Raw genomic sequence first — 15,762 nt, 5'->3', positions numbered from 1 at the left:
TCAGTCCAGTTTGCGGATTGTCATTTGGATCATCCAGTTGAGAGATATCATCAAAATACCGAAGCTTTCCAGAAATTCAGTTTGTGCAGAATTCAGTTTCGGTTTGCTTCTTGTGTTAACAACTTCACACTTGAATAAATATGTTAGAAACACAATAACAAGTTTTGTTAGCATCAAATCAAGATTGCGAACTTGAAAAGTTCCAACAAATACCTGTACGATGTTGGAAAATAGATTGGACGATCCCAAAACATTTATGTCATTATTGGATCCGAGCATACCAAAATATGCATGCCATATCCAAAGGTCGTAGTCAGCTACTGCTTCTAAAATTATTGTTGGAGAGCCATTACGACCTGCATATTGACCCGCCCAAGACGTTATACAATTTTTCCACCTCTAATGCATGCAATCAAGACTTCCCAACATTCAAGGGATTCCGCAGTTGTTTACCAATATAAAGTAACCTGGAAACATCATTGGCAGTAGGAGATCTCAAGTATCGCTCAACAAAAACTTCCACCACGGCTCGACAAAAGCGTAGCATGCATTGAATTGCAGTGGACTCTCCAATTTTGATATATTCATCCGTAGCATCCACGGGTAATGCATAAGCTAAAATTCTCAAAGCAGCAGTTGTTTTTTGAATAGTCGATAGCCCGAGACGCCCCACACTATAACTTCTTTGTGTGAAGTAAATATCATGATTCTTTACTTCATCAACTATACGAAGAAAAATATTTCGAGACATTCGAAATATCCGTCGGAACATTACTTCGTTATATCTTGGGTTATCGGCAAAGTAATCGTTGAACAGATTACGGTCGGCAATTTCCCGATCACGGTGAATTACTATATGACCTGGTATTGAACCTCCGTGTGTGACTTCTTGCTCTTGGTGGATAATGTAGGTAGCAACCAACTGTTGATCTTGTGCTGCAATATTCAATATTGCATTTCGTGTATTATCCAAATTCTCAAAATTATCCATACAATTAATAGGTGTTTCATCTTCATTATCAGACAATGAAGATGAACTAGAGGATGATGCGCGAAATTGGAAATGAGAATTCATTTTCAAGTTTGTGAGAGCGTAGAATGTGGTGTGATAATCTAGGATATTTCGTCGCATTATATAATAATTAATCAAAAAATATGACCGTTGGATGACATTGCCTTATCTACAATCTGTCCGTTGAATTAGATTGTGTTATCTACAACCTCATCAGTATTATGACCATTGGATTAGATTACATCTAATCTTGCTCGTTGGATGAGATTACAATCTTATCATCATCTTGACCGTTGGATGAGATTGCCTTATCTAGAATCTGGCCGTTGGATTGGATTGTGCTATCTACAACCTTATCAGTATTATGATAGTTAGATGAGATTGCATCTGATCTTGTCCATTGGATGAGATTACAATCTTATCTTCTTTCTACTATAAGTAAAATATATCCGATTCATGAGATCATCACAGCTTTAATTTTCATTCCAATCAAATCTTTATTCCAAACAAATGAATGGCTTCAAATTCTAGAACTTCTTCTTACAATGTCGAAGAAGACAGAGTCTTATGTCATATGTATCTTGATATATCCCAAAATCTTATAATAGGATATCAATCAATCCAAAGATCAGTTTTGGACTCGTATCGAAGAAGCTTACAACATCAGGAAACCAAACAATCTACAAGTACGTAACAAAAGATCATTGTAGTGTCGCATGAGAAATATACTCCGTGAAGTTGGAAAACTAAGGGGATGCATTCGTCAAATTAAAACTCTCCGCCCAAGTGGCGCATCAGAAGAGGATATTGTAAGTATTTCTTATTCAACTATTTATTAAATTACAAGTTTAATTTCTTATAAGATAATAGTTGGATATTTTCGTACAGTTAAATCGAGCAAAAGATTTGTTCATGCAAGATGCTGATTTTAGTAAATGCTTCAAATATGATCATGTGTGGTATATTATGAAAGATATGGAGAAATTCTCGAGTGACATCAATCCAATGAGCGCACCAGCAAGAATGCATGTCACAAGTTTGGACTCGTCACAGTTAGATAGCCAGACATCAAATACTCCAATTTCAGGTTCTCCTGGATTACCTCCGTTTTCAATTAATTTAAGTAGTGATGAAAATGCAGGCGGCACTTCATCCCAGCGACCTCTTGGTGATAAAAAATCTAAACTAAAGAAAAAAAAGGGACGACAATGTGTTGGAATTGATATCTACAATGAAAGAAGGGCATCGCGATCTTATAAATGTATTACAAAAAGGATCCACTGAACTTCAACAAAGTTATGAGATGAAACTCCTAGCGTTGCAAAATGAGCAACTCAAATTAGCAAACCAACAAAAAAAATTGAAACTAGACAACAACAAATAGCATTAGCAACCCTTCAAGAGGAGAATAAAGTTTTGTACATGGATTTAAGCACGATAGGTGATCCTGAAATGCGCGAAATCGTTCGAAAGGAACGAGCCAAAATTTTGAAAAAAAAAATGAAGAACATGGACAACACGAAAATGACACATTTGGGAAATATTTTGGTGATTTTGGAGGATCGGGATCTAATTTAGGAGATTATTGATCATCTATCTTGTTTATCATTTTTATGTTTTTATTCGCATTGTTATCTTTGTAATTTTCAATTATGTATTATCTTCGAATTTGTATTCCAATTATGTATTATCTTCGAATTTGTATTTCAATTGGGTATTGTAATTTTAATTTCAAAATTTTGCTGTTGGTTTTTCTGATATTTTATCAATTACATATTTACGAGAGTTAAAAATAAAAAAAAAATAGAAATATTTTTATAAATTTTCTAATATAATTATAATTAATTTTTTGTGTTTTTATTTTTATTATGAATTATATTTTATATCAACACGATTTAATTTTACTCACCAATTATATAATATTATTATTAAAAATATTTAATACATATTTATATTAATTAAAAAACATTAAAAAAAATAAAAAAAATAAAAAAGAAGGCCCAATGGCGCTGGGTTTCTCCTCTACGCCAAATTTGGCACAGAGGAGGGAGGCTGCGTGGCGCAGCCTCCTGTTGGAGGGGAAATCTTGTGCTATTATAGCGTTTCACGCTGTGATAGCACAGGGTTGGAGAAGCCCTTAAAAGACTGCGGAGCTCCAAATTTTCCCACATATGTTTGTTTGAGCACTTGATTCGATCTCCGACCGTCCGACACTAAATTTAGGACATTGCATATCATGCATGGCTCAATAATAAAAAAATTTAGTTCAGCACATTTTAAAAATAAAAATGAGGATTAAATTAAAAAAAAAAAGTGCTTTGGCTCAATAATAAAACAATTTTTCTCCTCCTCCGACTGTCCTCCCCCGGAATTCGAGCTGTGAGTGGTTCTATTGGTTGCTTTTAGATTGTCAAGGTATCTCATTTGTTGAATTTTTGCACACTTTGCTCTATGTTTTTTCTACTCTTACTTTCTCAAGAAATATATATGTTCTGTTACATATTATGCCATTTTTTGCGGAGATTTTTTTAAGGAGTGCATATAACTTACTGTACATTGCACAAGTACTCTTAATTGTATCACAAGTTGCTACATTAGTACCATGTAACAATACAATGGTACTAAGTATACACAAACAAACCAATCATGTTGTAAAATATTTATGTATACAATGTCATTTTTCAAATATATTAGTACTTCAAATAGTCTTAATTATACCACATGTGGCCACATCATACATTAAAGATATTTGCAACATAAATGGTAATTAATGACATATAAGTCATACAAACATATATTTTCACTCAAACATATATAATATCAGTTGCATTGTTATGTAGTACTAATGTGGCAATACATGATACAATTAAAACCACTTACAGTACTAATACACATAAAATATGATATCATATACATATACGTGTAATATCAAGATCTTGGTTCCGTATGGCGTGTTTAATATGCACAAAATTTATTGGGTTTTGGCAACGTGCACATGAGGAAACCCACCAAATTTACAAAAACTGATATGCCCAAAATCCATATATCCATCTTTAGCTTTTGTCGCCTTTGGACAAAAGAATAATAGTAGGAATAGTAAATGCGCTATATATCATGAGTTTTCCCAAAAGAAGTCCAAATGAAATGTACGAAATAGAGGAGAATAAACAACACACAGAGAAAACCACTATCTGAGATAATATCAAATTGAAGTTTCCTAGTCTAGAACAGCAAGCATTTTCCCCACCAGAAGTTGCTCTAAGAACTAAGCCCCTGCAGACAGAGGCGGAGCCACATGGTTCTTTAAGCCCGGGTGGTCCAATTTTTATTATTTTTTCAAAATGTATATGTAAATTTTTTATAATTTGGAATAATATGATATTAGCCCGGGTAAATCAATTTAAAATATTAAAAGATTTTAGAATTTAACATTCCAGCCCGGACGAAGCCATATTTCTGGCTTCGTCACTGCCTGCAGAGTCTTCAATACATAGATGACACACTCCAAACATTCACCATCTTCCAAGATTCCAAATATAAGAGTTTTAACGTTTTTTTTAATCATATTTTGATTATCCAAGTAATATGTTGCCCATCCACCAACCAAGGACATGTTGATTTAGTTTTATTTTCAGCCTAAGACTATGAGTCGATTCGATCGCAGGGTTATGGACGAACAAAATCGAGCTCCGGCTCTTTTTGCTTCATGATCTTGACCAGAGCCGACACGCGGCTTCGTAAATATGATCGACTCATTTACATCTCTAATCTGAAACCTCATTTACTTATTAAACGAAACATCTTCCACGAGATTTCTTTGTGTTAATTTATAAAGCATCAATTCAAACGTGACAATTGAATTACGTAAAATTTGGGAATCGGTTTAAGGAATACATTATTATATTGTGTTCATATGGACACTGATTGCATGGGATTAACATGTGTGGGAGTGATAAAAAGACGTGGTATTGACCTCATTCTATTTATTTTATATAACTTATCTAATAGGAAAAATTGAATTTTCATTTTTATAATTGACTTTTTGTCATTTTTGTTAACTAGTTTTTTTATGTAGTGCTGATGTGATACTACATATGTAAGTGTTATATCGACGTGGGGTCATCACAACATCAAGAAAAAGGATAACAATTGAAAAAAAAATGCAAAAATAGGATACTAATACTGAAACTCGATGACGTCAAATATAAAATTGCATAAAGACAAATATTTTGAAATAAGTAAAATTGCCATGCCCCATGTGTGTGACACTGGCGTTGTTCTCAAATTATCATTCGAAAATAATAAGTTTCAAAAGTACATAAATTTACTAAAACCAATATATTCATTCGTAATATCAAAATACATTGTCTTTACAATGATCAAATGATTACATAAACAACAAAATGTCTAACATAATAAAAACTGAAAAATATAATTAATCAAATCTTCTTCACCAAGCATAGAATCGAGTTTGCTCATCTTCTTTCATCTCATTTTCGTTTTTATCTGAGAGTGGGTGAGTGATATGATCGTCACTCTGTAAACAAAAAATCTTCTCATCCTCTAAATTTATTTTTCTACGAAAATCGAAAATATAAAAGTAATAGTGGATACATACATAATTTTATAATTTTACAGAAATAAATATATATCAAACTTATGTACAGAACATATTATGAATTTCATGACTAAATGATATTAGTTACTTATATTTTAATCCTCTAAGGTAGCTTCGATACTACATGTGGGGGCAGTGCCCCCACATGGTTTGGATGGACAAGATTCACACACATATGTGATTTTAAAAAAATTAGTGAACCCCATGTATGTGTGATTAAATTTGGGCATTTGATTCTATCATGGGGTAGTGCCCCTACATGTAAGATGTAATCAACCCATCTAAGGATTGAGACAGAAATCAAGAATAACATGAATCAAATATGTTCAGAAAATATATTTCTACAATTTGCTCATAAACTATAATGCTTCAAACATGAGAATCATGCTTTGAACAAATGCATACATATAATAATTGTTCGATCAGGTTTAACACAAATATACGAGTTAAAACCGAAAACACACTTATTGTAGTACGCTTAATAAATATCAGTTGGTGTTTGAAACAAAATTTGCTCTTGCTAACTAAAAGTTGCTCGAAAGTCTGCTCCTCGCTCGAATTTTAAGTTTTTTTTTTCTCTAAATTTTATGTGTAATAATGATTCAAAATATTATGTTTTTATACAGGACAAAACTTGACTATTGGTCTCTCATTAACTATCATTATTTGTCATAACTTCAAATTAATACGTAAGTTAAAAGATTTGAAATGACTTTCGACTGTTGAGATTAATATGTTGAAACTTGCTTGTTGACTGTTGGGATCCTCAGCTGAAATTTTCATGTTGAGATCGTATAATGAAATCAATAACTATGCCGAAACTTCTAGCTTCTCTGCTAGGTTTGTGAAATTTGAGGTTCTGAATTAAGAAACTATAAATTTTTACGTCTGATATATTGCGAGACTCCGTGGATATGAATTTGAGTTTGAAGTGATGTATTGTGGGGATGGCACTGTCCATGTTGACATGTGACAACTTGTCAGTAAAACTTCCATTACTATAAGGCCTATAGATCGGTGCCCACAAAGAAGCAGACTAAGTACCACTGTACTACTTGGTGGCTTTCGTGGGCTCAATTTCTCACAATCAAGCAAAGATATATTTATATATATATATATATATATGATGAGCAAGAGATTCATGCAATGGTATATATATGTATACATATGTAAATGATATATATGTATATATGTACACATATAAAAGTATTCGGTGTATGTGATGTGTGCTTATACAATTGAAATAATTATTATTGATTTTTTTATATTATTTTTTGAGTAAGGTTGGACCGGGTTCATGTGTAGAATATAGGTAATATTTTTTACATAAAAAATAATATTTTCGTCGAGTCGATGACATAAGAAATGAATATCATTAAATTAGTTCCTGGGACACTTTCATAAATATCAAGATAAATGTATACTTTTATCTATTTAAAATATTTTTTTAAAGGTGAATAAAATATGTCACATCAAAACTAGTTAATAGATCTTCTTTCTTTATGATATACGAGTAGGTTTCTTGTGAGATGGATCTCATAAATTATATCTGCGAGATAGGTCAACCCTACCGATATTAACAATAAAAAGTAATACTCTTAGTATAAAAAATAATATTTTTTCATGGATGACCCAAATAAGAGATCCGTCTCACAAAATACGACTTCCTGAGACAGTCTCATCAATTTTTTTTCTATAGTTATATTATGGATTATATATATTTATCGAGTCAAACTCTTTTTCAACGATTCTATATTAAAATAATCAGAAACATACATTTTATCCCCTAAAAAAATCTTACACAAAGATGAAGGATTATGTTTATTTGAACTTATCTTATCATCAATGACGACATCTTGATAGTATCTAATGTCAAATTTTGCAACTGGAAACGTCGAAGTTAACGCGAGTAAGGCTATAAAGTGAAATTATGTCGTAATTATTTTATATTCGTTCTTGTTTTATGAAAAAAATGGTTTTGAGTTGTAATAGGAATTCACACAAAATAGTTAAGAAAATATTGTAAGACCATTCAAGTTCAGTTTTTTTATTAATAAAAAATACATCAACATTTCCAAATTATCAGAATCGAAATTTAAATCGCCTAAATCAACATGATGCCAAATTAAAAAACGCTAAAACGGAAAGAAAAAATCCCATTAGGATACGATGGAATTGACGGAAAACATGGCAGTCCACGAAAAATACTATTTTTTCGTCTAAATCCGACATTAATGTCGAAGATCTGCCTTATCACGGAAGATCGATCAGTCTAAATTCAAGAATTTCCTTGTTTAGCTTTAAAGTGTAAACTCAACAAGCAAAAAAAAAAGGGCTTGTTCCATCGCATTTCGAGGCCTACAAAAATCAAGGCATTACATATTTGATGAAAATGCATCAAGAAAATGGATCCAATTATCATCGTCTTCGTCATGATCTTCTTGTGTCGTCTTCTCTAATTCATCGTTCCTCGCGAATCTTCCCCGGATGCGTGGCCGACTGTCTGCTAAAGTCTTCCTACATTCGTACTGATCAATTCAATGTATAGTTCAAATCAGTGAACGAGAAGAAAGAAAACAGATTAAACTCTTTTTTAACATATATGGGATCTTAAAAAATAAATATGTTTTTAGGATGAAAAGAAACCTTAATCTTCTTGTTGAAATTCCTGAGATTTTTCTTGCTTCTGTACCTCTCAATTCTTTCTTTTTTCTCCTCTGGACTGTACGGGCTCGCTCTATTCATGCTTTCTATTATACTGCTCTCGCTTGCCATTCCGCCACTTGAATATTGCAGGCTTCGTGGTGCCAAGTTTACGCCCTGTTACAACACACACACACAACAAAGTGAGGATTACTCTTTATGATTATATTGTCATTTGAAATTAAGACTGGTTTTGGTTTTCGAAATCATAAGTTCTTATACTCCATCTTACTTAGCAGCTGAAACGCAAGAAACGTGTTATACCTGCAGATCACCGGTGCTCAACGCTTTCCTGAAAGAATCAGCCTCGGCTTCAAAGTAGCCATGCGAAGAATTCGTGGCAGAGTAGCCTTCCAGCTGGTTTATCTGCAGAGACTGGCTACTAACGCTGCTCTGGGTTAAAGTCGGACTGTATGTCGTGTTATAGCTAGTGACTGAACTAGGCGAGCCTCCATAGCCTGCTGCAGCCGCTGCTGATGTACCCGAACTCGGGCTTCAGTGCTGATATCAAGTCGTGGTCGTTACCTACCGGGATAGCCAGAGGGGGGAGGAATATGGGAGGCTGTGGGAATGTAGACGGTGGCGGAAACGGAGCGGCGGGGAAGGCGACGGAATATTCATCATGAAGTGGGTTCCCGGTAAACATGTTTGGCTTTAGGTTTTAGTGTGTGGGATCGCTTTGATTCGATTTCAAGAATGTGGAATGTGCGGTCTACTTATAGGGGTTGAGCTCTGCTGAGGGCGTTGACTTGATGGCTTTTCCTGTCACGGTCCAATGGACAACATGCAGTGTTGCCACCAACAGCTTTCTACCATTTTTTGTTTTTTTGTTTTTATAATAAATCTACAACATTAATCAACCCGCAAATCAACGTTTACAAGTGCCTGTGAAACAATGAAATTGCTTCCAAAAAATCAAAAGTCACAAAGATAATGAAGACTTCGCGAGCCAATTCATGTGCCACTTGATTTGCAATCGGAGAGCAATATTGCTGGAACTTAATTCGATCCAAGGTTGAACAAAGTATGCGAATATGCTCCGCAGCGGGTGTATCCATGGAGAAAGGAGTATGATGATGTATGGCTTGAATCGCTGTAGATTCAATTATTATCTTTGACTATCCCAAATTAACGACACTCTTGAACCATGCAAAATTTTACCTTCGATCAGCGAATAAGATAGCTCCACTACTGTCTCTGCCAACTAATCCCACGCCAAAGTACTCCAAAGAAGTGATAACAAATGCATCCACATTGACTTTAATGACTCCAGCAGGTGGTGATTGCCATCCCTGCAATTTGCGCCAGACTTTCTCCTCAATTCCCTCAAAAAATTCTTTGTTTATTTTTTCCCGTAAATGCTCTAAGACCTGGATAGACTTCATAGGATTCATTTCGTTGCATATTCAGAGAAGAGTAAACAAGATCTTTTCTCTTGACTAGTACTAGGACTGAAAATGATACTTGATTTATTGAGGTTAATATTTTGGCCCGAAACAAATTCATATTCTTGTCGCGCATTATGTATAATATTGCAATTCTCTCGACCAGCATTCCCAAATAACAGTGTATCATCCGCAAAATACATTTTTGTTATGTCTGGATCATTTCGAACACACTACACCCCTCGTGTATCCCATGAAACAGATTGTCGTTTCAGTAAGGAGGATAGTCCTTGTGAACATAGCAAAAGTAAATACGGAAACAACGGACATCCCTTTTTTAGACCTCGAGATGATAGAAAATATTTAGTTGGTTTGCCATTTTGTGAGAGGATCTCACGAATCTTTATCTGTGAGACGGTTAACCCTACCGATATTCACAATAAAAAAGTAATACTCTTAGCATAAAAAGTAATACTTTTTCATGGATGACCCAAATAAGAGATCCGTCTCACAAAATAGGACCCGTGAGACCGTCTCACACAAGTTTTTGCCTAAGAAGAATTGAGAATCTGGTAGACTGCAACAAATTGAATATTCGATCAACCCATGAATGTGAGTGTTATGCAATGATCCCAACACGCGTTCAATCAGAATACGTCCAGGAACAAATGGATTCAACCAAAATGCAATTGAATATAAAGAAACCAAGAAAATTACATAATGCAATCAAGAACACTCGATATATAGTGGTTCGGCTAAAAAAGCCTACATCCACTGTCGAACCAGGAGTTATGGAATTTATTCACGCTCAAAAGAGATTACAGCAAGAAAGAGTTGTGGCCTCAAGCCTTTTAGAAGTTGCAGAAGCAAAGAAGAAGAAAGAAGGAAATGAATATTTCGTACTCTTAGCTAATGGAAAAATACTTGAATATATTAGGCTAACTAACTCTTAACCTCTAATCCTTCACTTTGTCAACTAAGCTCTATTAATCTACACATTGACTCGAGTTGACCCCTTTCATGTTTCTACAAGCTGGAGCTGATTCATTGGTCCATTAACAACAGTTAGAATCCCAACCGCCTCATGATAACACATAAAAAGTCCCATTCAACCCTGTCATATGCTTTTCCATATCAAGTTTGATTGTCATCGGTCTTTTCCTTCTTCTTCTCTCCTCCGAATAGTGTGCAAACATTCAAAGGCCACCAAAATGTTATCCGTAATCAATCTCCCTTGAACAAATGCACTTTTTTCAGGATCAATAATATCTTGGAGATGCAGTTTAAGCCGATTGGCTATTGCTTTTGCTACAGTTTTGGCAATAAATTACATAAAATAATTGAACGGAATTATCTGAAAAGTCCTGGATGCTTTACCTTTGGGATGAGAACCAGGTAAGTAGTATTGAGATCTCTAATAGATATGACTCTATACAAGATCTGCAGGCACACTGAAGTGAATTGCTCAACAACCAATTGCCAATTAGATTGGAAAAAATTGGCATGAAATCCATCGGGGCCAGGCGATTTCCACAGTGCCATCCCGAATAATGCAATGTGGACATCCTAAGCAGTGTATGGTGCATCCAGGAGGGTACACATTGGACCAGTAACCCGAGCTTCCTAGTCTAGAAAGTGCAACATCTATAGAGATCGATGAATGACTCGAAATGATGAACAAAGTGTTGTAATAATACATAAAAAAAATGACTGCACCTCTTTTGGTTTAGAAACCCAATCATTTGCCATAGAATGGATCCCTGAAAACCTATTATTGTGACGTCAAATAGAAGCGTTATGATGGATTACTTTTTTTTTTGCGATCTCCTCCGACAATCCAATCTGCGCGTGGACGTTGTTTCTTATATGACTCATTCAAATCTAAAAGATAATCTAGTTGATATTCAAGATTTCTCATTATTTCTCTGTTTGATTGTCCAGTGGGAAGAGAATTTAACAGTGAAATCTGATCTTGAAAAGATTTAATTCTTCAAGGGATCTCTCCAATTATGGCTTCATTGTTTCAAGTTATGTCCACACATCTTTAATTTCCATTGAAAATCCATACCTTGTTACTTCCAATAGGACCGCTAGAATGACCAATATTCTAGTAAGAGTTTGTTCAAATATGCTATCTGATTGCCAAAATGGTTCGAACTTAAAAGGTTTAGCAGCTGCAATACGGGATATCAATTGGATTGTAATGTGGGGATAGCCCGATCAAAATCATTCGATGATGATCAGAGCCATGATAATATTGATGTGATACAGGTGCTTTGCAGAACATATATTTCCATGAGATGTTTGCCAAAAAGCGATCCAAGCGCTCTTGTATTGTATATGGGAACAACTGATTATTTGTCCAAGTTGAACGAGGGTCCTTCAAATCCAAGATCTAGTAAGCTACAATGGTGCAATGTGTTAGCAATATTGCTTGACAGATGTAAGGTTATATAAGAACAGTAGTGTAGCGTTGTGAATTTGTATTATATCATAATTAAGTGTTGTGTCATATGTTACAACATTTAAGCTAACATGCAGCAGAATATTAAAATTTATAACACAGATTGACTTTAAATAAATAGATGGACAAGATTAAATAGAAAACCAAATCGTTTACAAAAAGCCAATCACTAGTGATTATGACTAAAATCAATTTTCTCAATACATTGAGAAAATAAACAGCTTTCTGAAACAAGTAACTAGAATAAACGTAGTCAGGAAAGCAAACAAAACGTGATGCCAAACAGGAGAAACAAAAGACGATCTTAAGCCAACTTCGTCACAGATGTTGTCTGTAGATATCTCCAACATTCAAGGCAACACGCGGTGTCTGCACTCTTCAAAACTTCATGTCTCTTGAAGAATGTTTTCCTTTGAAGTTCCACAAAGCACGAGCGTGAGTGTATGATTGATCAATAGTCCATCCGTCCATTACTATCCTTGCTTCTCTTATTTATCACATTCATCACCATGAAATCTATAAGATAAGGAAGATATCAATTTGATTAGAAAATAACTCTTCTTTTAAACATTGTTACCATATCAAGATAATACTTGCATATTTATCTCATTATCTAGAAAGATAAAATCTCATTAAATATCATACACAATCAAATCAACAAGGAAGGATAATATTAGGGAAATTATTTAAGATAAGAAATTATATCAATTAAATAAAAAAATATATTTCCCTTCAATCTCCCCTTTTTGCCTTTCTGGAAAAAAATCAAATCAAACTCTATATCCAAGTTAAACTTCAGTTAACTCCCCCTTAATATGGAAATTTTTCTCCCCCTGAATAAACACAAGGTAGCACGGATGCTGTTAGTTGTGATGGCAACATGTGAGACAACATCTGCAGAATATCAGTTCATTAACAGAAAGTGGAATTTAATGAGGGAAAGCAAAACATTGATAACATAGAGGAATTAACACACTAACTCACTAACTAAAAGAGCAAAACAATAAAATTGATCAAGGAAACAAATAAAAGCTACCAGAGCTGTTAGGGGCAAAAATTCAGTCTTCTTCATTCCCTTAATCTGCATCGGCATCACTACTTTTTCCACCGGCGGCATCTTTGGTTCCTGATGGTCCAGCTTGAGTTTGTTCTCCCCCATTTTGCCCAGAATGGACACATACTTCTAACAGTAGCCGGTAGTTTGCAGCCAAATTTTCATAATAGGCAATGTCAGCCTAAGCCTGAGCAATCTTGGTCAGAGCATGATCAAGTTGTGCTTACACCTCTGGGACAGTGAGCAGTATAAAATCAGTGGTCTGTGGAGGAGCAGAAATGCCTGGGGAATTATCAGGTGCTGCAGGAGCATTGCGAGGGTCGGACCAAGGAAGATCAACCTTCCTATTTCCCTTGAAAAGTGCAGGGACAATCTTCAGAAGCTCGCTGACATCGGAGGAGGGCAAATCAATATCAGGACTGAACCCTTGAGATTCAAGAATCCCATAAATGAGCGATGGGAATGGCTGTTTGGATGATTTCATCCCACCTTCAGTGTATTAGAGAATTGTTTTAAACACCATTCTCCCAAAATTGAGCGTCCTGGTCCCAATGGCCAACAATGTCAGTGCTTGAGCTTTTGTTACCACCGTAGTGTTGGTGGATGGTGTCCAGTTGCGAATTGCAACTTTGTGAAGCACAGAGTACATGGAGGTGAGATTTGCAGCAGAGAGGCGTTCTGGATGTGCCGGGAATGCTTTGATCAATCCCCATGTCCGTAAAGAAGTGACTTCGTGAAGATCGGGTTGAGGACCATCATCAATCTCCGGTGTGTTGTAAAAAGCATTGATGACCCTGGGAGTGAAGTCGTACACCCTGTTGCGTACAAATGCTCGGCCGTACTTGGCAGATCTCTCATCACTCACTCCAGGTGAGATGGTGGTGTAGATTCAAGCACTGGTCAAGTTAAACCAAGATCGAGACCTGGTACTGACCAAACTTAAAGAGCAAGTCAGAGAAGGAAAGTCTCAAGAGCATCAGATTGACGACAATTAATCATCTGCTTCTCAAACAAAAGGCTTTTTCTTACTAGGTGTGATTCGTTGAACATAGATCAATCAGAGGAATAATTGGAACAAGGGTATCGAACTTCTTAATAACATTATTGATTAGAAATGAATTTTTTTCTAGAATTTGACTCCGAACCACTGAAAGCCGTCTTTGGTTTCATTGCTTGTTTTTTGTCTGGTTCAATAATACTGCTTAATCCTAGCGAGTTTTACGAACCTGGATGAAAGGAATACTGTGTGTGCCTGACAGCAATAACCTTCGCCAAGAGATAATGACAGAGGCGCACAAGTCCAAATTCTCAGTCCATCCAAGCAGTACAAAGATGTACAGAGATCTCAAGAATAATTTCTTGTGGATTGGCATGAAAAGAGATGTAGCAGAATTCGTCTCTAGATGTCAGGTATGCCAGCAGGTCAAAGCGGAACACCAGTGGCCTGGAGGATTATTGCAACATTTGGAAATTCTCGATTGGAAATGGGAGCATATTTCCATGGACTTTGTGGTAGGATTGCCGAAAGTCAAGGCAAAGCCATGACGGTATATGGGTGATCATAGACAGACTCACAAAGACTGCACACTCCCTACCCGTCCGAATGAATTACAATCTCGACAAGTTGGCTTCACTATACATGGACAACATTGTGAGACTGAACGGAGTGCCAGTGAGCATCTTATCTGTTAGATATTCGAGGTTCGTCTCGCGCTTTTGGAAGAGCTTTCAAGAGGCCATGGGAACAAAAGTAACCATAAGTACGGCCTATCATACTTAAACCGATGGGTAAACTGAGAGAACCATACAAACCTTAGAGGATATGCTGCGAGCATGCGCCCTTGAATTCAGCAGCAACTGGAGCACACATTTACCCTTGATTGAGTTTGCCTACAACAACAGCTATCACAACAGCATTGGAATGACACCATATGAAGCTCTGTACGGGATGAAATGTCGATCCCCACTGTATTGGGATGAATATGGAGAAAAAGCCGTGGTGGGACTCGAGCTAGTACAGATGACCATGGACAACGTTAAAATCGTTCGGGAAAAGCTCAAGGCAGCCCAGGATCGACAGAAGAGCTGGGCAGATCTTAAAAAAAGGCCAACAGAGTTCAACTTGGGCGAGAAGGCTTATGTGAAAGTCTCGCCTATGAGAGGATTTGTCCGATTCAGTAAGGCCGGGAAACTGAACCCTCGATATGTTGGACCATTCGAGATCTTGGAAAAAGTGGGCACGCTAGCATGCAGACTGGCACTGCCACCAAACATGTCAAGAATCCACGACGTGTTCCACGTGTCTCAATTGAGAAAGTACGTTACAGACCCGAGTCACGTGTTGGAAGTAGAACCACTCATAATCGAAGGAAACTTGGGAGAAGAACTAAAATACGAAAAAGTCTCCATCAGAATTGTGGACACCAAAGAACAAGTTCTTAGACGACGTATCATTCCCTATGTCAAAGTACAGTGGTCCAACCACACAGAGAGAGAAGCAACTTGGGAAGTTGAAGAGAGGATGCG

General features: G+C 36.0%; 2 protein-coding genes across 2 annotated transcripts; both read right to left on the bottom strand.

Moving 5' to 3' along the window:
* Positions 1–412: 412 nt before the first annotated feature.
* Positions 413–1,132, bottom strand: LOC142504370 (uncharacterized). Its single transcript, XM_075617246.1, has one exon. The coding sequence runs from the start codon at positions 1,130–1,132 to the stop codon at positions 413–415; it is 720 nt and encodes a 239-aa protein (XP_075473361.1).
* A 6,873-nt stretch (positions 1,133–8,005) lies between these two features.
* Positions 8,006–9,727, bottom strand: LOC142504369 (uncharacterized). Its single transcript, XM_075617245.1, has 4 exons — positions 9,495–9,727; positions 8,598–8,742; positions 8,277–8,450; positions 8,006–8,158 (listed from the first exon to the last, which is right to left on the bottom strand). The coding sequence occupies exons 1-4, from the start codon at positions 9,725–9,727 to the stop codon at positions 8,006–8,008; spliced, it is 705 nt and encodes a 234-aa protein (XP_075473360.1).
* Between the last annotated feature and the right edge of the window lie 6,035 nt (positions 9,728–15,762).

Source organism: Primulina tabacum, chromosome 9 (genome assembly GCF_025594145.1).
Source record: "Primulina tabacum isolate GXHZ01 chromosome 9, ASM2559414v2, whole genome shotgun sequence".
Taxonomy (NCBI): Eukaryota; Viridiplantae; Streptophyta; class Magnoliopsida; order Lamiales; family Gesneriaceae; genus Primulina; species Primulina tabacum.
This window is presented reverse-complemented; position numbering and strand designations above follow the sequence as displayed.